This window comes from Artemia sp. Qi Xiang Cuo, chromosome 18 (assembly GCF_049724085.1).
Source record: "Artemia sp. Qi Xiang Cuo chromosome 18, ASM4972408v1, whole genome shotgun sequence".
In the NCBI taxonomy this organism is placed as follows: Eukaryota; Metazoa; Arthropoda; class Branchiopoda; order Anostraca; family Artemiidae; genus Artemia; species Artemia sp. Qi Xiang Cuo.
In genome coordinates, this window is record NC_142811.1 from 25,873,364 (window position 1) to 25,895,736 (window position 22,373).

Here is a 22,373-nt window from a genome sequence, read left to right on the forward strand (position 1 = left end):
CCCTATTTTTTGCATAGTTCGGTAAAAAGTCTGACGTTTCGCGGACGATATTTTTTGTTGTTTACAAACTCGATACATTATTCCAAAATTATGCTTAAATTCAAACTTTTGCTTTGGAATAAATAACAATTAATTTTGTAAAAAACTCATTTCTTTTATTTGCTTGAGAGATGAGAGTTTTCTTATTTTCGGTGTATACTTCTAATTGTGTTTAGTTCCTTGTCGTGGGACGAATCTAGCTAAAGACAGGCAACAAGTTGTACAAACGAAACCTACAAAAGTGTCTAAGTGAGGGAAGCTGTTCCTTATTGGAGAGTTTATTTGTGTCTCAGGACCAGGGGATATTCTAAGACAAAAGTCCAAAATTCATAAAGGAAGCTATGTTAAGAGCTAACAGAAGTTTTTAGAACCTAGAAATTACGTTATATCTCCAGGTTAAAAAAACAGAAAAGGGCTGCACAAGAAGTGATAAATGTGGTGCAAGCAGGATAAATCTTATTAATGAAAATGTGATTGCGAAAAACTAAATCAGTGAAGTGTTTTTCTCAGATCATTTTGCTTTTGTTCTTGGCATAAAAACTTATATACACAGAGAAGCCGATATCAAATTTTCAAGAAAAAATGATGATTTTTTAAAACTATCGTTCAAGCCTTGTTTCATCTGCCATAATACAATATAAAACACAAGAGCATCGTCACTCTTAGGCAGCAAACAGGGTCATCCCTCCGCGACATAAACTCCCAACCCAAAATAATTTTTGGGGTGTTTTTATCAAAAAATGCTCATTTTGGCATTTTCAATGAAAAAACTGAAAAAACGCAACATTGCCTTCCCTTGATTTAAAAAAAAAAAAAAAAAAAAAAAAAAAAAAAAAAAAAAAAACATTTTGCCACCCCAATTCTACTTTCTTAAGCCAGAAACCTAACAAATGGCGCCTTTCTTGACTCCAGAAGTTGAAGATCTCATCAAGCATTCTTTAGAAAGATACTTTGATTGTAAAATCCTCTGTAGTGCAGACTCTACCAGCAAACTCTACACTCTACCAGCAAACTTAGGTCCGCCAAAATATTCGTTTTAGTTGTATTCACTGTTATTCACTGTCTTCACAAAATTCTTCGTCATCTTTTTGTATTTTGTATGATGGAAAGGCAGTGTTGTCTTTGTCATTATTAACTGCATATTCCTTCTGTGCTGTGACGACAGTATAGTATACAAAATCCGAGCAGAAAGAGCTGTTGAAGTCACTGGAATAATCCTCTGAGAACTGTTGAACTTCACTTCAGTTCATACACTGGTTCGTTCTGGCCCAAGGATAAGAAACATCATTCTTTTTGGCCCCAAGCTAAAATTATGTGCTGTTTTCCAAAATTTAATATCATTTTCATCAATCTGGCTGAAAGTTCACAATTTCATTAAAATCTGCAAAGGTTAGACCCTTGCCACTTTCTCACAATAAACTGAAATCGGCGAAATAAAAAAAAAAAAAAAACTAAAGAAAACTGAAGGTAAAAACTAAAGGACAATTACTTTAGTGGCTTAGGTATTTATAACCTTTGATAGAAGTAGATTTCGTGAAGTATTTTCTTATACTTCATTCAAATCTTTTTTAATTATTTTCGAAGACCACGCTGCCTTTCCATGGCGTAAAAATAACTTTTCAAATAGGGATAAATCCTTTTATTGGATAGTGAAAACAATGACAAAAGGTCTGGAAATTTCGATCACTGTGTCTGCATCTAAATATCCGGAGATTTTGTAATTGTTTTTACTGTCTAATAAAAGGATTTATCCTTATTTGAACTGTTATTTGTACACATCTTTTTTTTATAAGATTCAAATATAAGTTTTTACGGGGTTGCTGTTTGCACTTTTGAAAGTGCCCTCTAATGCTTTCTGAATTCTTGGGGTCAGTATACCCCCTACGAGTATACCCCTACCCCTACGAGTATACTCCTACCCCTACGAGTATACCCCTACAAGAAATGGGCAGTCTTTTGTTCAGTGCGTCCAACACTTTACAGTGGACGTCCTATTTACGAAGAGCAGCTATTGTTGCCGTTTTTTCCTTCCTTAAGGTTTATGTTGCCTGTGTAATTTTTGGCGTCTCATTTTTCTGCTTTCCTGTGGTTTTAATATATTCACGGAAGACGACGATTTTGCTGTCTTTGCATAGCTGAGACTGAGTTTTATCCATCTAACGGACTACATTTTTTAAATTCGTTGTACATATTTTTTTTGGTGTGGAAAATATGTTGGACATTCGTTGGAAACTGTTGAAAAAGGACAATTTTTCTATTTGTTAGCACATTTAGATCATTTTCCAATAAAAAGTTTAAGTAATATCATAATTCTGGCTCGGTGAGTGGATAGATCTGAGACTAATGAATCCAATAATATGTCTTCTCTTTTTGTTGTAGTTTATAGCTATAGGATTGTCACAAAATCGCTTGTTTCAGAATGAACATATACCTTAAACACAAATAATAAACTTAAAGTTGCAGTTTTTGTATATTCTGGCCCCGATCTGTACGTATATTTTATTGCTGCTTAATATTATATTCTCTTCTTTGATTTTTATTTTTTAGGTGCGAGTATTAGACAATTATCTCTTCGAGGGCCGTAAAGCAATTTACAGGGTTTGGCTTGCTCTTTTAAAAATGTTTCACAGGCGACTTTCGTCGTTTTCGAATTCAACTAGCCTCGAAGAAACCTTTAGGAAGTTTTGCCAGGATCCACAGGTAATTTTAGGTTTTTTGTTCCTAGTTTTTTGATGCACTGATTTGGAGCCAAAAGTAAAAATTAAGTAAATAATGCACAAGTTACAACTCAAGTTGTAGCTAAAAAACATAGTTTATTAAACATAGCTTTTATATATCATAAAGGGGGATTTTTTTTTTTAATCGTAGTTAGAAGTAATTTCTTCACAAGCTCCCCAAATTTCTGACTCTCCTTGCTTTCCAGAAGTGAGTACTTTAAAATTTAGAAAAATACTAAGTCGAAAAAATGGAGTTTGTAGGCATGGCGATAGAACCACGGTGTCAGAGTAGGTTTTGAATGGTTCTTTACCTTTATTCAATCTTGGTTCCAGGTGATTTGTATTCATTTGGCTAAGTACTGTTGAGGATTTCTATATAATTTCATTGGGCGATAGGCAAAAAGTCCATTTACCAGGAGGTCCAAATTCATTGGGAAAAGGAAGAATATGTTGTCGTTTTTTCTGGCAAAGACCTTTATACTTTTATTAGTATGATACTTTTATAAAATATATAATTTTAGTGAACTCTCCTTGTTTTTGTTGTTGTTTCTTTTCTACATTTTATGAAGCAAATGCTTTACATGTTAACAGCTTAAATGCTTATTTTTATATGTTTAAAAGTTAATTTTATGTTATATATTCAAATGTTAATCGTTTAAATGTTTAATGTTTATATGATATTTTCATAATCCCCCTCCTACAGGCCATGGAGCCTTTGTGGGGATTTGTAGATTGTTATGCAATTATTTTATTGATATATGGAAAATAAATCTATCTATCTAATCTAATTACATGAGTCTCTTTGATGAGACGAGAAACGCTTGAGTGCAGGAGATATATGTTTGATTCCGTTGTTTTTTAATGTAGCGACAAATCCTCACACGGAACACATTTTTCTGAAAAGACTCCTCACCCAAATTCTGCCTTCCTCTGGTTGTTTCCCTGCCTGTTCCTACCTTGTCTCCCGTTCGCTGCTTTACCTCCAGATATGAAAAAAAACTTCCCCTAAAATACAGAAAAAATAAACTAATATCTAGCTAGTTTCCCTCTTTTTATTACTTTGTACAGGTGCTGCCCATATTTTATATTGGTTCGCTTTTTCCCCTTCTTTTTTTATGTCCATGTAAAAAAAAAAGTTTGTATTTAATTTTATTGAGTTTTGTTCGTTTTTATCTTTTTAACATGTTGTGACCAGTCTCAGTTTGAAGAATGACTAATGAATGGATTTTCATTCTGATAATTTGATTTTTACGTTATTTTGCCAGTCGTGTAGTTTTTGTTGCTATTTATGTTTTTGCTTGTCTGTTTTTATTTATTGACTCCGAAATTTGAATTCGGCCCTTCGGCGCTGTTGGTAACAACTTTTTGAAATAAATATCTTATTTATCTTATCAGGACATGGCTAAAAAGAGATTTTCCTTGTTGTCAACGTGGGGGCTATAAGTTGCCTGTATGGGATTTTCGGCAATGGCGTTTCCAATGGTTTCTCGTTTTGATCTAAACGCCATTTGTGAATGGGGCTATTTTTCGAAATTCCCATAAATGTGTTTTGAAAATAACAATCTACTATTAAGACTAATCGAAATAATAGTTACCAGCCCTGAATCAGCTATAAATGACAATTTTTTTCTCACTGCATACTTTTTAAGCGGCATTTAAATTTTTTGTTACTATGTGGCGTGGTTCGTTTTTTAGTAGGTTGTGGTGAATTGCAGCTGCAACCATGATAGATTGTAGGTTCCAAAAGAGCTTATAATGCAAAATAATGTTGATGAATAAGAGACAATAATTGTCTAGCCGCCTCCCAGTATCCATTACAAAGCTACCAATACCCAAGCCGTCCTCAAGATATTGCAGATCGGCAATTTCGACTAACTGGATTTACATAGTGTCTTACGATCTACCTTTAACTATTCTCAAGATCAAAATTAGGGATATGTTCTTACAGCCCCCCCCCGCCCCAAACACAACCTGAAAGTTCCTATCTGATCCCCCAAACCATTTCCGAGTTATCACAGATAATTCGAAAATTCAGATGCTCATAGCGTCTTTTGATTTATTTAGGCACATGTTTCGTTTCCAGAGTAGGTTTATACCCTTGCGTGCTCTGGAAGTCTTGGCCTAGCGAACGATCCTTAAGAGTTCTTTGCTGATCGGACAACCAAGACCAAATATGGCTGTCTTTTTTACTGAAACCTATCAGTGAACAATGAGTAACTTAAATATTTTAGAGCCATTGTCCCTGAGATTCTGGTGGTGGTTTCGGCCACGGATACATAACTACTAGACCTTTTGACGTTTGTGATTATAATGACTACCTCAAAACGTAGATCCAGTGTCATGGTGTTATGGGGAGGGAGTAGCATAAATTGGCAAAGGAGGGAGACTGGTCCTCAAATCATCCGTGGCCTTCAAAAAGGACTCGAAAACTAGCAATTTCCAGCCGAATGAGCCCCTTCTCAAGATTCTACAACCACCCCTTCCATCGTATTTTTGGTCTGTTGGAGATATGCCATACCCTAGAGCAATTTTCAAGGAGGCACACTTGTGCCTCTATAAAGAGGCGACCCACCACAATGTTAAGCGATTTCAGGTCCTAGAGGTCGCAGAGAGACGGCGGTGATCGCATTTTGTAGCCCAAGCTCAAACTAAGAAACTTGCAAAATTTCATCCTCCTCCGACTTTATCTTCGTGGGGTAAACTGGGCCGGAAGTTTGGACCCTCCCACCACAGCCCCCCTTTAACGTTGTCCGATTGGGCTGAAGTTTAGAGGTTAAGCTTTCCTAGGACCTGGGAGCATATCCTCTAAATTTCAGCTCAATCTGATCCCTCCGTCCCTGTTTTCAAAAAAACCAAACATCGCCACTTAAAATTCTTTTCTTTTTTTTTTCTTAGCCACGCCTACAGGCCACAGTTGGCAACGGATCTGGGTGAATGGGGACTCATTTGAAGCAGAATTCAACCTGTTAGGGCCTTTTGATATTTTCAGATCGAAAAAATTATCCCCCAAATTTACATTTACGAAAAACCTTAGTTTTTTTCAAATAATACAGATAAACAGGTTAGACATGCTTTGTTATGAAAATATCTGCGCGTCAATTTTCATAACAAAGCATGTCTAACCTGTTTATGTGTATTATTTGAAAAAAACTACGTTTTCTAAAGAGTTAAAGAGGCTGAGTTACAAGGTCAACCCTTAAAACGTACAGGGATTAGGAGGCACAGTTGGGGGGGCTGTTAAAGAGGCTGAGTCACAAGTTCGAACCTTAAAACGTACAGGGATTAGGAGGCACCCTGTACGACGTGATTTGAGTATTCAGGAATTAAAAGCCTTAACACAAAAATGTTCAAGAGCGGGGGGTTTGGGGGGCAGGAGCCCCCCAACTTTAACTCCTGACACGATCAGCTAACAGTTAGTCAAGCAATAATAAGTAATAAACTGTATAAAAACGTGCAGAAATTATTTGAAAAAAACTACGTTTTCTAAAGAGTTAAAGAGGCTGAGTTACAAGGTCGAACCTTAAAACGTACAGGGATTAGGAGGCACAGTTGGGGGGCTGCCGCCCCCAAACCCCCGCTTTTGCAGCCTTTAAATAAAAAAAAAAATTTAAACTGAAAGTAAGGAGCGACATTAAATCTTAAAACGAACAGAAATTATTCCGTATATGAAAGAGGCTTTTCATTGTTTAAAAAAAGTTTTTATTGTTTAAAAAAAGAGTTGTGAGAAAGTCAAACTTTAGCGTAAAGAGCGAGGCGTTGAGGAGGGCACAGCCTCTTTCATATACGGAATAGTTTCTGTTCGTTTTAAGATTTAATGTCGCTCCTTACTTTCAGTTTTAATTTTTTTTTTTTTTATTTAAAGGCTGCGAAAGCGGGGGGTTTGGGGGGCGGCAGCCCCCCAACTGTGCCTCCTAATCCCTGTACGTTTTAAGGTTCGACCTTGTAACTCAGCCTCTTTAACTCTTTAGAAAACGTAGTTTTTTTCAAATTTTGTATACTAGATTCCTCTTGACCCAAGCACTTACGATTGGAAGTTTTCAAACTGACCAGGGACACAAACAATTTGGCCCAGTTCCAAGCACCCTAAAGTCCCCTCCCACAACAAAGTGTTTCATCCTTTTGCCCCGAAGAACGATCCCATAGTGTTTCGATCCAATCGACCCAACATCAGGCAAGCCCCTGTCCCCTATTTTATTATTAAAACTATGCGTAAACAACGGGTAACTTGCATTATTTACGGCCCTTGTCCAAGCGGCTCTTGGAGTGGTACCATCTTTTGAGGGATATTTATTAGACCTTTTAACTATTTTGAACAAAATGACCATCTCAAAATTATGATCAAATTCCTTGGAGGACTTATGGGGAGGTGTTGCGGGTTGCAAAAAGGGCTGGGAAAGGGTTTGGTTGCCCTCCAATCACTTTTTGTTCTTTAGGAGCGCACTACAACTTTCAATTTCCAATCGTGTGAACCCTCCTCCCCTGAAGTTTCTAAAACCACCACCTCCAAACGAAGTGGCCAAGAAAACAAACAATAATACATTGCAGGTATATGCCCTGCTTAGGCAGAACTAGAGCGCTACCTCTGATTCAGTTAAAATGCTTTCATACTATTCGTATAGTGGGTATGTCCTGCTATCTTTCCTGTTTGACAGAATGTCTTAAACCCTGTTTTGTAACAAGCTTTCATACCGAGTATATATTATTAACCCCCTAGAGTAACCCTGTCACTTTTTTTTTATTTAGATAAGTCCGGAGAAGCTGATAAAGCAAGCTTATAGTATACGGGGACTAAAGGCTGTCGAAATCGACCAAATTTTTTTAAAGCACGAAATGTACCTGAAATCGAATTCCAAGATCTCAATACGCCCTCACTTCGCTCGAAGCTTATCAAGCGATGCGATTCCTCCTAGTCAATGTCAGCAGACTCTGCAGCAAAACTCCAAAACAGTAACTGTTCGGGAGGTAAGCCTCTTTTTTTTGTACTTCTCGATACAGCTCTTAGCAAGTTGTTTTTGCTCTTTTAGAATTCAAGCTTACAAAAAGATTTAGAAATATATATATATATATATATATATATATATATATATATATATATATATATATATATATATATATATATATATATATATATGTGTATATACATATATATATATATATATATATATATATATATATGTATATATGTATATATATGTATATATATATATATATATATATATATATATATATATATATATATATATATATATATATATATATATATATATATATATATATATATATATATATATATATATATATATATATATATATATATATATATTTACATATATATATACATATATATACAATTCTGGCAGAGCTTATTTCCATTTTTAAAGATCTTTTTCGCAAAACGACTTAAATTTCATTATTTTATTGTATTCGCTGTAGAAAGTAAAGCCATTTGAGTATCGGACGTCTAAGTATTTTTGGTGTCATTCAGATGAAAAATGATTTTCCAAAATTGTTTTTCCCAAAAATAAAAATACTTTCCCAAAGTTTTAACCTGTATACTTGGTTTTTTTACACCGAAAAATGATCAATTATCTTATTACGAGCAATCAGAGGCAACGCTATAACATTGCCTCTGGTAAAGAGCCTCAATGTATTATTATTATTAATTTTAAAAAGAAAAAAATTTCTGAGGGAAGTAAAGAGCGAAGTTGGAACTTACAATGAACAAAAATTATTACTTTACGGTCTATCTAACATATATAGGAAAACTAGTACAAATAAAGAAACTGATGACATTTCCTTGTGTTTGTAGGACTATAGAAAACTAGCGCTTTACTGAAAACACAAAACAATATAGGATTTTTGGTACAGTAAAAGTAAACCATTTATGGACACTTTTTATAGTATATAAAAATAAAGCATTTTAGGATAAGATTGTTTTCTAGACAAGATCAAAATGTTGCCATCTTGATAGTATTAGGACTAGACTAGCTTTAAAATTTGTATCATAACTTGAAATTCTCCATTGTATAGAGAGAATTGGTCTCCAATTGCCATCAAATGTCTCACAGAATTGATAAATTATCTAAATTACCCTTTTTGTATGAGTGTCTATCTTAGTTCTGCCCTAGGATGATAGACTATCATCAAGAAGTGAAAATAATTATTTTTATATAACTCTGAAAAAGTTATACCAGCTTTCCCTCTCATGGAAACTATCTAGATATCAAGCCTTTCTCACAAAAGGATTACAGAAGATTTATAGGTTTAATCTTCCTGATTCATCCAGTATATATCGGAATTTCTTTCCAACTAGAAAAAAAACATACGGTCTTCTATATTAAAAATAAACTGCGCAATAAGAATTAACTTTTAAGGGTGGTATCGCTTATCGATTTCCTTGGCGTTTTAGAAGTAACTGTTTTTCTAAAGAAGATTTTCAAGATTTTCAAAACGTAAGCAAATTTTCGTATCTCTAACTTATTTCCCTAAGCCCCCCCCCTGCTAAACACAAAAAAATCTTAGACATACAGGTATCGCATAGCAATAAACAAAAAAAAATGTTGGAATGTAAACTGACAACTAAAAAAAATATCACAGAAAAAAAAAATGCAAATAGGTCTTTAGTAGTATGATATCTCTATAGCCTATTCATTACAAATAGTTTTATCCTGTCTATCAAATAGTAAATATTAGTAAATAATTTGACTAAGTAAATATGAAAATAAGTAATCCTTCTTATAATATACAACTTTGAGTGGTTCCAGAACCACATGCCTACCCCCATGTCCAACCCCCATGTGGCAAGGGGTTGGAGTATATATTTAGTGATCTACTAAAAGAATGTAGTTACAAACCATGAAACAGGATGAGCTCTATTCCCTTTCGAATTAAAATACTTGACAAGCTTAAAAAATAAGTGCATCACATTTACAAAAATAGTGAATTATCAGAAAAATAATCAAATCATATAGAAGGAGAAAAAAAACAACTAAGATTGAAAAAAAAATCCCATGCAGGAATTGAACGCTTGACATTCTGACTTGAAGCATAACGCATCAACTAACTGAACTGCGTCTCCATTGATCTAACTTAATCTATTGTTTAAGGAGGCTTGGAGGGGGAGTATATGGGAGATATTCTTGTAAATCTCTAGTTAAGAGTTTTGTAGCATAATTATTAGAATAGTTCCGTTTCATACTTCCAAGCATTTCCACTTAAGAAGTGGCACCAAAAGTGTTAGTTTTAGGACTATATCGCACTTACGGATGGTAGAATTAATAAAAAGCGCGTAGATATGAGCAATAGCTTGAAAATGAGCCCTTAAACATCACTCTAAAAAGTTCTGGTAGCCCTCTAGCTCCAGCTCTTCCACTTGAGACATGGCACCAAAAGTGCCGTTTTTAGTGCCATTTGGAACTTGAAGATGGTGGAATTTATAGAAAGAACGTAGATATGAGCACTAGTTTTTATATGAGCTATCAAAAATCTGTCTACGATGTTCTGCCAACCAGCTAGCCCCACCCCTTAAGAAATGACACAAAAAGTGTCGTTTTTTGTGCTATATGACGCTTGCTATATGACACTGCTATATTGATGGAATTTATAAAAAGCACGTAGATACTATGATGTTCTGATAACCCGTTAGTGCTGGAAGAAAAAAAAAGAAGGGAGACAGATCAGTGCTACCCATGCAAAAAAGTGAGTTGCCTTGTTGTTCAAGGTGGGGGACTGTAATTTCCCTGTACAAGGTTTTCGACCACGCTGATTCCAATGGTACACTTTTCATTCTGGTCTGACGCTATTTTCGATGGGTTTCAGGCTTTTTTTCGAAATCACCATAAATTTCTTCTCGCAGTAAACTTTTACCCTTAAGATGAACTGAAATAATAGTTACCATTTCTGAATCAATGTCGGAATGGCATTTTTTTTTTTCTCTAGGCAGTTTTTTTTTTCTAAACGCATTGTTGACTTTTTCTTACTGTAGGCTGTGGTTCGCTTTTGCTAGGTTGCTGCTACCGCTGCAACCATAATTTTTTTTATTCCCCAGATGTATTTCATATGGAAGGGGTTGTCGTATAAATTTTGGAGGGGGCTCATTAGATTGAAAATCAAGATCTCTAGTGCCCTATTTCAGACTCAAAAGTGTTCGTGGGGCCACTAATCTCTCACGCTCTGTTTTCCTCAAATGCATATCATCAAAATTTTGAGATAGCCATTTTTTTTTTTTTTAAAAGTAGTCCAAACGTAAAATAACTCTTTCTCTAGGGTTAAAAAAACCCGTACACGCCCCAGGGCAAGGGCTGTAATTTATGCAAGTTGCCCATTGTTTGTGTATAAGGTTTGTTATTGGGAAATAAGGCTTGTTTGGTCGTTGGTCTCCAAAAAGGCTAAGTTTATTAAGGTAAAACCTTTAGAAAATGTTGAGGGGGATGTAAAACAAAACCAAAACACACTATATGCAGGAGGGCAGTCAAAAGGCTACAATAGCAGTATCTAAGGAATGTCTAAGGGTATTAAGTTGGAACTTCAAAATCATGTTGTGAGGGAAGTTGAAAAAGGAACGGAGGGTAACCAGCCCCCTCCTCTGGCCTTTTTTAGATGCTCCCCTTTGCCGTGATAGAAATCTTAAACAGCTATTTTATTCAAAATAGTCCCAAGGTCTAATGGATATGTCTCCGGAAATGCCATGCCCCCCCCCCCCGCAACCCCCGGGGCAAGGGCTGTAAACTGTCCAATTTTTTTCCATTTTTAACGTGCAGGATTTATCACTGGGAAAGGAGAGAAATTTTTATCCTTGGTTTGTCCGAATAGACTAAGCGTATTGAGATGAAATTTTGGAGAATGAGGGGTATGTCGAGCTAAATCAAAAGACGCTATCCAAGCTATCAAAGATTCGTATATGCAATATCTTAGGAACGAGTAAGGGTATCAACTTGAAACTTTCAGGGCCACTATTCCTACTTCTACTGCGGCTGCAAATGCAGCTGATTGCGACTGCGACAGTGACTACTTCCGACTGCGACAACTTGCGACTGTGACTGCGACTGCTTGCAACTGTTACTACATTTGCTTGTGACTATTTTCAGGGAACGTTAGGAAATGTTTAAAAAAAAAAAAAAAAACTATGTATATGCTGATTGTCAAAAGGGTGCATCAGCAATATATCAGAAACGGCTGAGAGCATTAATTTGAAACTTTTTGGTCATGTTGAGCAGTTCTTGAACCTTCAGGGAATGCGAAGGGGGTTGTAAACTAAATCAAAAGGGTAGGTCTGCAATATTATAGGAGCAGCTAAGGGTGAGAACATTCAATCAAAAGATACTGTGTGCATCTCGGCTGTCAGAAGGGCGTATCTGAAATGTCCCAGGAATGGTTTATGACATTTAGTTGAAACCTTCAGGGAATGTTAAGGGGGATATTGAAATAAATCAAAAGTCACTAATTTTAATTATTGGATTAGATAGGATATTTTAATTCTTCTGCCAGAGACATGAAAAACCGGAGAAATATTCAATATATTAACCAAAAATTAAGCTTTGGCAAACAAAAAACGAAAATGAATTAATTACTAATAACTATTTAGAAAAATTACAAAAAAAATTGCAAGAAATTGCGAAAAATTACTGCAAACAGGAGTTTAGTTACTGCCCTTTTCTCTCTTCCCTAACCATAAAAGTCTAAAGCTTGTTGAATAGTCATCTTGGTTACTATAGGGATTTTATATTTATTTGTCGTCGATTTTATGAAAAATAACAGTAGGGGAGCTTCGGGTTGTTTCGGACATGGGTTGATTCGGACATTGCCATTATAAAATCAAATTTTGCACGAAAAATTTTGCCAAAAATTAACATCGAGTGTTGACAAGTGGCCAACTTTTCGCAAAAGTTTCAAAAGTTTCCGAACACGCGTTTCAAAGATATTTTCTTTGAACCACTTTTAAGCTACTGTATTTTTTATTTCCACTAGCATGTGCCAGTTTTGTAACTGTGATGTTTACGTGAGTACATAGTTGATTTTTGGCAGGTACTTAGACTTCTCATGTTGCTAGCTACAGCTAGCCACACATTGGACTCACCTTAACTATTTTTTTTTAGAAGCGATTTTTTAGAAATGGTCATTGTGTGGTTGATTCGGACACCATAGTCGGGTTGGTTCGGACGGTTTTTTGAAAGTGTCTGAAACAACCCGTTTTGTCAAATTAACCCCAGGAGGGAAGCGCATATGTGTTTAGCCCAACGATATAGGCTACAGCTTTGCTATTGAGGTAAATTTGGAGCAGTCCACATTTCTGACCTACGAATAAACTGAACATATCACTCGATGCGTTTTTTATGCTCTTTCCATTCTCTTTATGCTCTTTCCTTTTTTTTCATTATGCGAATCAAGGCACAAGCTTAGATATACTGGATGACTGCATTCCTCAAGCGGAACAGTGAGGTTTCTATCAGATTCTCCGATGCAACAAGTCAAGCTAAAGCAAGTGGTTTCAACGAAGTGTTTGTATGGAGATTATTCGAGAACCTTGCCTTAGTCTATGCTGAATACCAAATCCCTCCGAAGCGTATTTGGAACATCGACGGAATAGGTGTCCCAACTGTATTGCCTAATCCTAGAGTGCTTGCCAAGAAGGGCCAGAAGCAAGTGGTCTAGACGACATCAGCAGAACGTGTTCAAATATAGCCATGGTCTGTTTTGTTAGTGTGACAGATAACCAAGTACCTCCAGTTTTTTTTTGTTTAAAAGGGTTAATTTCCAACCATGGACGCTGAAAGATGGGCCCCCTGGGTTCTTTGGGACTAGCTCATCCAAGTGGTTGGATTAATTCTGAAACCTTTTTGGAGACAATGAAACATTTTGTGAAGCATACGAGATCATCAAAAGAAACCAAACTTTACTGTTACTAGACAATCATGACAGTTACCTGGACATCCAAGTAGTCAACTATTGCAAAGAAAATGGGGTAATCTTAAATATCTCTGAACCTCACTGTTCGTATCCCTTGTAACCTTAATATGTTTCGGTCTATAGACCATTTCCCCGTGTGCCACCTATAATTACTAAAGGTAAGGGAGAAAAATAAAGAGAAAGAACTAGAATACTTACAGAAACACCGGAAAAGGAAGAACTACAGTGAATGGTAGAAAATAGAAAAAGATCTCAGAAGAAAGTTATCGCCACCCTTCCAAAGAAAGCAAGAAATCTGAGGGTGGCTGACCGAGATGAAGATATTAAGGATAAATTACAAGGATGTCTTTTCATGGATGGCAGTTTTGATGAATCTCTACATCTAGGAGAAACGGTAACAGACAATCTTTCTAATGTAAATATCCTAGCTCCTGATGACTTTGTACTCTTGATTTTCGTTGTCAGAATTGGAAATATTTTTTGGGACAAAGTTCGTTTTTCCTCATCCTATTGACCAGGCTTCAGTTTCAAAAGATCATAGTAAAGTGAAGTTTACTTCTCCAGTTTCGACAGGTGGTACAAAGAGAGCTGCGAAAGCTCTCGGCTTCAACTTTGATTTTTTCCAAGTTTAGCTTTCGCAAAAAAAAATTTTGTATTAAGATGTTCCATAATAATTGAGAATTTTATGACTATACTATAAGGTGTCCAAGCAACCCGTGGGATGTCCGAAACAACCCCGTACTCTGGGGTTGTTTCGGACGATTTTTGTTTTGTTTTTTAAACCGTTTCAGAAAAACCGGCGAAGATAACAATCGCGAAAAATTCTTGTAGGTGCGGAATTACTGGACACACATTGGGTTGCTTGGAACGCCCAGATATGTCTGTTAGTTAATGAGATTTTTGAGAAAAAAAAAAAAAAAAACGTCCAGGTCAACCCCAAGCTCCCGTATAGTGTCAAAGATAGGTTACATATAGCTTTCAATAAAACACAATTGACGACACAAGCTTTAGACTTCCACTGTTAGGGAAGGGGGAAAACGGCAATAGTCAATCTCCTGTTTGTAGTAATTTTTGTTCGTTTTAAGTTTGACTTGAACATTAAATTTAATTTTTACCCGTTTTAAGACTTATTTGTTCATTTACGTTAGTACCTTTTATTTCTATGTTTCCTATGATTTTTTATTTAGTTTCTGTTCATAGAATTTTTTTGCTGGTCTTGTTTAATATGGCTCTTTACCTTTCTTTGAAAAACTTCATTTTTGGATAGTTTTTTTTTTAATTAATTTAATTAAGTAAACAATAATCCTCCAGCGAAGCTCGTTCTCCTGGTATACAGACTATCATAGTAACTTTTTTCTGCAATGCGTAGCATTTAGTGTGAAGCAATTAAGAATCCGGCGCTCACTTCACAGCTATGAAACGGGAATATCTTTGTCTAAAAGCTCAGAACCAACTGATTTGTCAACATACAAATTCCATTTTGAAACTCCTCCTACTTCTGCTCAAGGATTTGAACTTTCAGGGGTCTTTAATTTCAGTCAGCAGACGATTTTTGAAGAACATTAATGGGACTAGAAGTGAAAAACGATTTTTTCCGAAGTCGTGACCAATGTAGATCATTTTTCACCGGAAAATAATAATATGACAATAAATGTATATATATATATATATATATATATATATATATATATATATATATATATATATATATATATATATATATATATATATATATATATATATATATATATATATATATATATATATATATATATATATATATATATATATATATATATATATATAATGTATTTATATATTATATATATAATATATATGTATATATATTATATATATATATATATTCATATACAAAGCCATATCCGGGGGGGGGGATTACCCCGAAGCTTTATTCCAACCCGTAGAAACATAACAATAATGCATATAAATAAATGGTTTATGTATTTTTTATTTTTTGTGTACTCCCCCCTCCCAAGATAGGGAGGACATTTGCTATAACTTCTGGCACATCTTGCTTTTTTATGGTTCCGTGAATCTTGCAATGCAAAAGGAGAAGTAAATCCTGCTCACAGGCACTTGGATAGCAATATTTTTTGTAGGAGGGGGGGACATAAAAATAGGTGAATTCTCAGAATTACTGGGGATTACAGATAAATAAGCTAGACTTTTGAGATTTTTGGACAGATTCGGACGAGGCATTATCCAGGATTCTTGTTCAGAAAGGGGGGAGGGGGTTACAAAGCAAAACTTTTGAAACACGCATCAAAAATTTGATTGTATGTATTTTGTTACACATTTACGACTCGGACAATCATTTCGGGGAGGGGGGGGATTCAAAACCTCTAACCCCTCCCCTGGATATGGCCTTGGGTGCGGGTCCAAATGGCGTACGTGCCTGACTAATTTTAAGACTTATAAATTGGTTTCCAAAAATTTGGATTTAGGTTGCTTTACGTGTATTCCACTGGGAACTCCATGTCAAAACTGGGAAGCTATGTTGCATGGCAACTTAACTTCATTTCATCCAAAATGTCTTATATCTACTTCCTGTTTCATTTGACAACAAGATCATGTTCTAGATATTCAATTGCGACCTATAGTTTGGAATAGGGATTTTTGCATAGCATTATCACCTCAAGGGGTGTAATATTACCTACCATATTGTGAAAAGATGTGAAAGAAAAAAAGGGACTGTCAACAATATCAGATATCTTTTTACTTCCTGTTTTCTTATAAACTCGCTTGGCATACAAGCTTGGAGTATGAAGATATAAAGGTGTGTCCAAGTTCAGGGTAAGAAGATAAGGCAAGGGTCGCTGTCCCTAGTGATTTATCACTGTTTCTAGTGATTTTTTTGAATTGCCTAAACAACAAAAATGACTAGACTATTGAAGAAAATCACTGAATCAACCAGAAAATCACTAAAATTTAGTGATTTTTTTGTCACCAGGTGGCAACCCTGGACGAGGTCCGCTTTTGTCTAATCAGTCTGCTGATATTTTAAATTTTTGACAAGGGCAATTACTTAAGAAAATCAGAGGACTCTGATCTTACTGCGCAGACAGTTTTTTTCAGAAGACCGAAGTTTATTTTGCTCTCATCAGTGGTCTAATGATTTTGGTGATATTATCGTCGAGGTCCTGTGTTCGATGTCCAGTTTTGTATGTTCAATTAGGCCAGTAAAAGTAAGTACGGTTTGACCGGGAAAAAATTGCAATAAAAGGTTTTCTTGAACCAAAACTTTCAGAAAAAATAATTGAACAACTTATCGAAAACCAATTAAAATTACCTTCCGGGAAAACCTTCCGGAGCTGCCTAAAAGGAGTGGTAGGAGGCGAAAAATTGGGCATTAACATTTTTAACAGTTAGGAAGTTTTGTTTACACTAAAATGTTCAGAAACAAATCGTAGAACAACATATCCAAAATCCGCTAAAATTGCCCGCCGGGAAAACCTTCTGGGGCTGCTTGAAGGGGGTGAAAGGGGTGAAAAATCCTTTTTTCGATTTCTGTTATTTCGGTACGTTCGGAGACTCGATTCTGGTATAAATCAAGTCGCTGAAACCGAAAATGATGTCACTTTTATTGTAACACTTCTATAACTTATATTAAACTACAAAAAATAAGATTTTAATAACTAAATTGCCAAAATAAAGGAAGTAGCTTTTCTTCCGAAGTTTTATAGAAAGATCAGAACAATGGACGCCTGAAATACTTCGAACAGCCTGCGAAAAGCAATAGAGGAAAATATAGAACTTAAAGAAGCAGAGAAGTACCTCACTCTTTTTTGCTTCGCTATTCGTCGGGAACCTGGTTATCTGAAAGAAAGCTTGACCTGAAAGAAAACAATCCAGAGCTCTACTCAAGTTTCGAAATCGGTCAATTTGTTATAAGAAGAAGCGATCGGTACTGGACTGGATTGTCACCGGATCTAGTCATTGAGCAAGCTCTAATGCGCAGTTTGAAGACAACAGGTGGACTAACTCGTGGACGGGGGATCACACAAACTCAGCGTCTAATATGGGCTTTTTCGATGCCGATCTGGGCTGAAGTAAATGCCTCAATTTAAGGTCTGACTAGCCTGAGTTACTAAACAAGGGATCAACACGTCGAAACGCTCCAGTGACGGATGAAGAGAGATACTGATGACACGGAGGCGGTCCTAGAATTTTAGCGAACCCTGATTCCGTTCAGAGAACACGGAGGGCTCCTCAACATCGTTGCCGGCGTAACTGCATCAGCTAATATAGATGCGGAAACACGAAAGAAGTTAGAGCCCGAATTCTAGACGAAATGACTGGGAAGGCAGCTGATTCATTTTCGTTCCGGAAGAAAGACAAGGCTGTTACAATGGCATCCAAATCAGTTGTTAACATCCATAGTGAACCGATTCATGAAGGTCCAGGGTTTCTGTTCCAGTGCTTGGCTACGGTGGTAAACCGGGAAGAATTTGATCTTCAAGACCTTTTGTCGTATGAGCTTTGTACGTATCCCCCATCCCTTTTTGGATCTTATGAAGTTCAGCGTCCTGCCGACAAACCATCTCTGTCAAACGCAATTCGAAAGGCGTCAGGGGAGCATTCGGATGAACGCTTAGACTCGTGCCATTATGTCGTTGACGGCGGCTGGCTGCTCCAGAAATTAACTTGGCAACCCAACTCTACATTTGACTTCATTTACGAAAGTTACGTCAAGTATGTCACCGCTAGATTTGGAAAAGCTTCGGTAGTTTTTGATGGATATGACAATGGTCTTTCGACGAAAGGTATGGCTCACCTCAAACGTTTCAGGGGTAAATAGTGCCCAGTGGTAGTATTCACTGGTACAACAAAGCTAACAAGAAAGAAGGAAGAGTTCTTGCAAAACTGCACAAACAATCAGCGGATAGTTCTAGCAATAGGATAGGAAAAAAATTGTCCTCTACAGGTTGTTCGGCACAAAAAACCTCTGCTGATGCGGATGTTTTGATTGTAACAACAACCATTCATAGAGCAAGAATTCAGTTGAAATGTCTCATCGGCTACGATACTGACCTCCTTATCTTTCTCCTCTATCATGTCACTGCCACCCAAAAAGGCCTGTATTTAAGATCCGAGGCGAAATCTTCAAACGAACATAAGCTATGGAATATTTGCTCCATCAAAGAAAAACTAAGTGACGTGTGTGGTGCAATTCTATTTCTGCACGCGTTCCTAGGCTGTGACACCACTTCGAGATTACAAGGAATTGGTAAATCTGTCGGACTGTCATTGTACCAGTCCGATCCGTCTTTCCGTGAGGCCGCTAAGGTCTTTATGGACTCGAAGGCTACGAAAGACGAGCTCATTGTAGCTGGTGAACAAGCTCTTTTGAGAATTTATAAAGGAAAGCCTGAAAAAACTCGTGTCCTTGAGACATCGCCTGTTCTTGGACAAGCTTGCTTCCTCTTCCGCATTTGTCTGCCCTTATCGGATGCCTCCCACACCCTCAGCTGCGCCATTCTTTTCGCGTGTATTTGCAGGTAATGGAATGGAAAAGCGAGGCTGCTGCGATGAAACCGGAAAACTGGGGATGGCGATTCTCTGCCGATAATTACATCCCAGTAATGACGGAGAAGAAACTAGCTCCCCAAAGTCTTCTTCAAATTATCCACTGCAAATGCAAATCAGGTTGCGATACGGCCAGATGCACTTGCTATAAGAATGGCATGCCCTGCGCACTTGCTTGCGGAGAGTCCATGGGAACAAGCTGTAATAACTCTGAACCAACATCTCTAGAAGAAGAAGAATTTTAGTTTTTTGCAATAACGGTGGTTGTGCTCTTTTGTAGTGCTCATTAATGAAATGATGATTCTCAATATTATGTGATCTAAAAATAATGATTATCAAAACTGTGATTTATTTATAGACTTGTTAATATTTTGTTTTCCAACTGTAAAAGAAGACGATAATAAGAACGATTTTTCAAGTTTCTATGCGTCTATGCCTATAGTTTCCCTTTTTCTGCAGTCTGGTCTTCACGAGGTTCATTCTCATTGAATAACCAGTTTTCCAACGATTACCAAAGCAAAAACGAGTGGAGTACTTCTCTACTCCTTTAAATTGCCATACGAGATTTTCCCGTATTTCTGATTGAAGTATTTCAGGCTTTCATTGATCTGATCTTTCGAACACTTCGAAAGAAAAGCTATTTCCTTTTGCAATGGAGTTATTGAAATCCCATTTATAGTTTAAGATAAGTTACAGACGTGTTACAATAGAAGTAACGTCATTTTAAGTTTCAGCGAGTTGATTTATACCAGAATCGAGTCTCCGAACGTACCGAAATAACAAAAATCGAAAAAAGGATTTTTCACCCCTTTAAGCAGTCCCAGAAGGTTTTCCCGGAGGGCAATTTTAGTGGATTTTGGATATGTCGTTCTGCGATTTTTTCTGAACATTTTAGTGTAAACAAAGCTTCCCAAATGTCAAAAATGAAAAAACCTACTTTTTCGCCCCTTCCACCCCCTTTAAGCAGCCCCAGCGAGTTTTCCCGGCGGGAGATTTTAGCGGATTTTTGATATGTTGTTCAGCGATTTTTTTGTACATTTTAGCGTAAAAAAAGCTTCCTAAATGTCAAAAATGTAAATACCTAATTTTTCGCCCCCTTCCACCCCCTTTAAGTAGCCCCAGAAGGTTTTCCCGGCGGGCGATTTTAGCGGATTTTGTATATGTTGTTCAGCAATTTTTCTGAACATTTTAGTGTAAACAAAGCTTCCCAAATGTCAAAAATGAAAAAACCTATTTTTTCGCCCCCTTCCACCCCCTTTAAGCAGCCCCAGAGTGTTTTCCCGGCGGGCGATTTTAGCGGATTTTGGATATGTTGTTCAGCGATTTTTTTTAACATTTTAGCGTAAAAAAAGCTGCCTAATTGTCAAAAATGTAAATACCTAAATTTTCGCCCCCTTCCAACCCCTTTAAGCAGCCCCAGACCCCCAGATGGTTTTCCCGGCGGGCGATTTTAGCGAATTTTGGATATGTTGTTCAGTGATTTTTTCTGAACATTTTGGTGTAAAATAACCTTTTGTTGCAATTTTGTCCGGGTCGACCCACTTTCCTCCTTACTTTTACTGGACTAAATGTCCAATAATGTTTTATTCAATGTTCCATGGGCAAGTATAGCCGAGATTCAGCTTTATCCGTTCACCAAATCACACATATGCAATTTGCTTTTGTTTTTTTTTTCGAATGGGAAAATACGATGAAAGTTTCAGAAACAGGAGAAAATGGGGACGTTTTGAAAATAGGGATCGTCTTCCTAGAAAGGGTCTAAGTAATATCCAAGGGGTTATTCAGGATTTTTTTTTTCGGGAAGGGTATTTTTTTGGGGGGGGGGGGGTAACAAAAAACTTCGTAAAAAATGCATAAAAAAATTGTTTATATGCATTTTTGTTACGTTTCTACGATTCGGACAGAATTTTCGGTTGGGGGGGGGGATCAGCCCACTCAGGGATGCATTCGATCTTCACTCTGAGTAAGAGTCCATTCTCAATGAGATTTTATTTATACCGAGATTTAGCTAGCGCTAATTTGAGAGTCAGATTTTTCTTAGGATTTTCTGATCGGCTAAAAAATTCCGTGAAAAATCTCATTGGCGTAAAGCAGCGCTAGCTAAATCTCGGTATTAGTAATCTCACTGCGAATGTGCCTTGACTTTCTGCCATTCCAGAAGCCTATAATTAAGTCGGAGCTAAGAGTTCAAACAAGCAAGAACGAGGGAAGTTACCAAATAGAATTAACTGTATCCAACTCTCCTATTCATGGTTCTAGGCGTTTAACCCCCCCCCCCCCCCCCCCCGGCGATTACCCCCCACCGTCCTGGAAACTCGAGAACAGACTGGTTTCTTCGTTACTTTAGAAGCAAATTTGGGCTATATATTTGCACATTAGGTGGGCGGGGGAGGGTAAAAGTGTGTACAATTATTCTGCATATTATGAAGTAAGAGTTGTTTTCTTACTTCAAACTGTCCAAATACTTTAACCCCCCCCCCCCGTATGTGCAAACATATAGCCCAAATTCTATTTTCCCCATCTATTATGTCACTTGTCTTTGTCTTGTCTCGTGCTAACCTGAAAGAAACTAACGAAGAAACCGGTTTGTTCTCGAGATTAACACAGCTTAAACTTGAGTGAGTAGCGTATAATATACAAGTACCAAAACTACTCCCCCCTAAGGAAAAAAAACTCAAATAAAACTCTCAAATTTGGAAAGTCTTATTTCCCAGGGGATATTTCCACGGGTGGGGGGGGGGGTAAACACCGGCCACCCCTATTCATGAGTCCTGGCTGAGCATAGCAAGCAGCTTATTTATACTGGTTATTTTTTAGCAACTCAATGTATTGAAAGGTATACCTAATGACTATGGCTGAGTTTGATAGTAAACTCCATGTTACTCTAAGTTAATCTGAGCCTAAAATGAACTACGTCGATTAAGTTTGACCAGGTATCCAGTTTTGGAGTTGGTCAGAGTGATTGACCGACTCCAACGCTGAACCGGCAACACTGACTCCATTGAAATCGTATGTTTTGTTCAAACTGTTCTTGGCAATGGACTGTAAATAAGGAGTAACCTCAATAGTAACCGAACTCTAAAAAACGGAATTTGGATATCAATAGATACATCAAAAGAATTGATGGTACTTCTATTATATAATCCCCGACTTTACAGTCTCTAC

General features: G+C 36.8%; 1 protein-coding gene across 4 annotated transcripts in view; it reads left to right on the forward strand.

The window, feature by feature from the left end:
• Window positions 1-22,373, forward strand: part of sky (GTPase-activating protein skywalker) — a 151,624-nt gene that overhangs the window by 75,629 nt on the left and 53,622 nt on the right. For all 4 annotated transcript variants that reach the window (XM_089104691.1, XM_089104688.1, XM_089104690.1 and 1 more), the window contains exons 7-8: window positions 2,587-2,739; window positions 7,500-7,718. In XM_089104691.1, coding sequence (XP_088960817.1) covers window positions 2,587-2,739; window positions 7,500-7,718 — 372 coding nt within the window. The remainder of the gene's footprint in view (window positions 1-2,586; window positions 2,740-7,499; window positions 7,719-22,373) is intronic.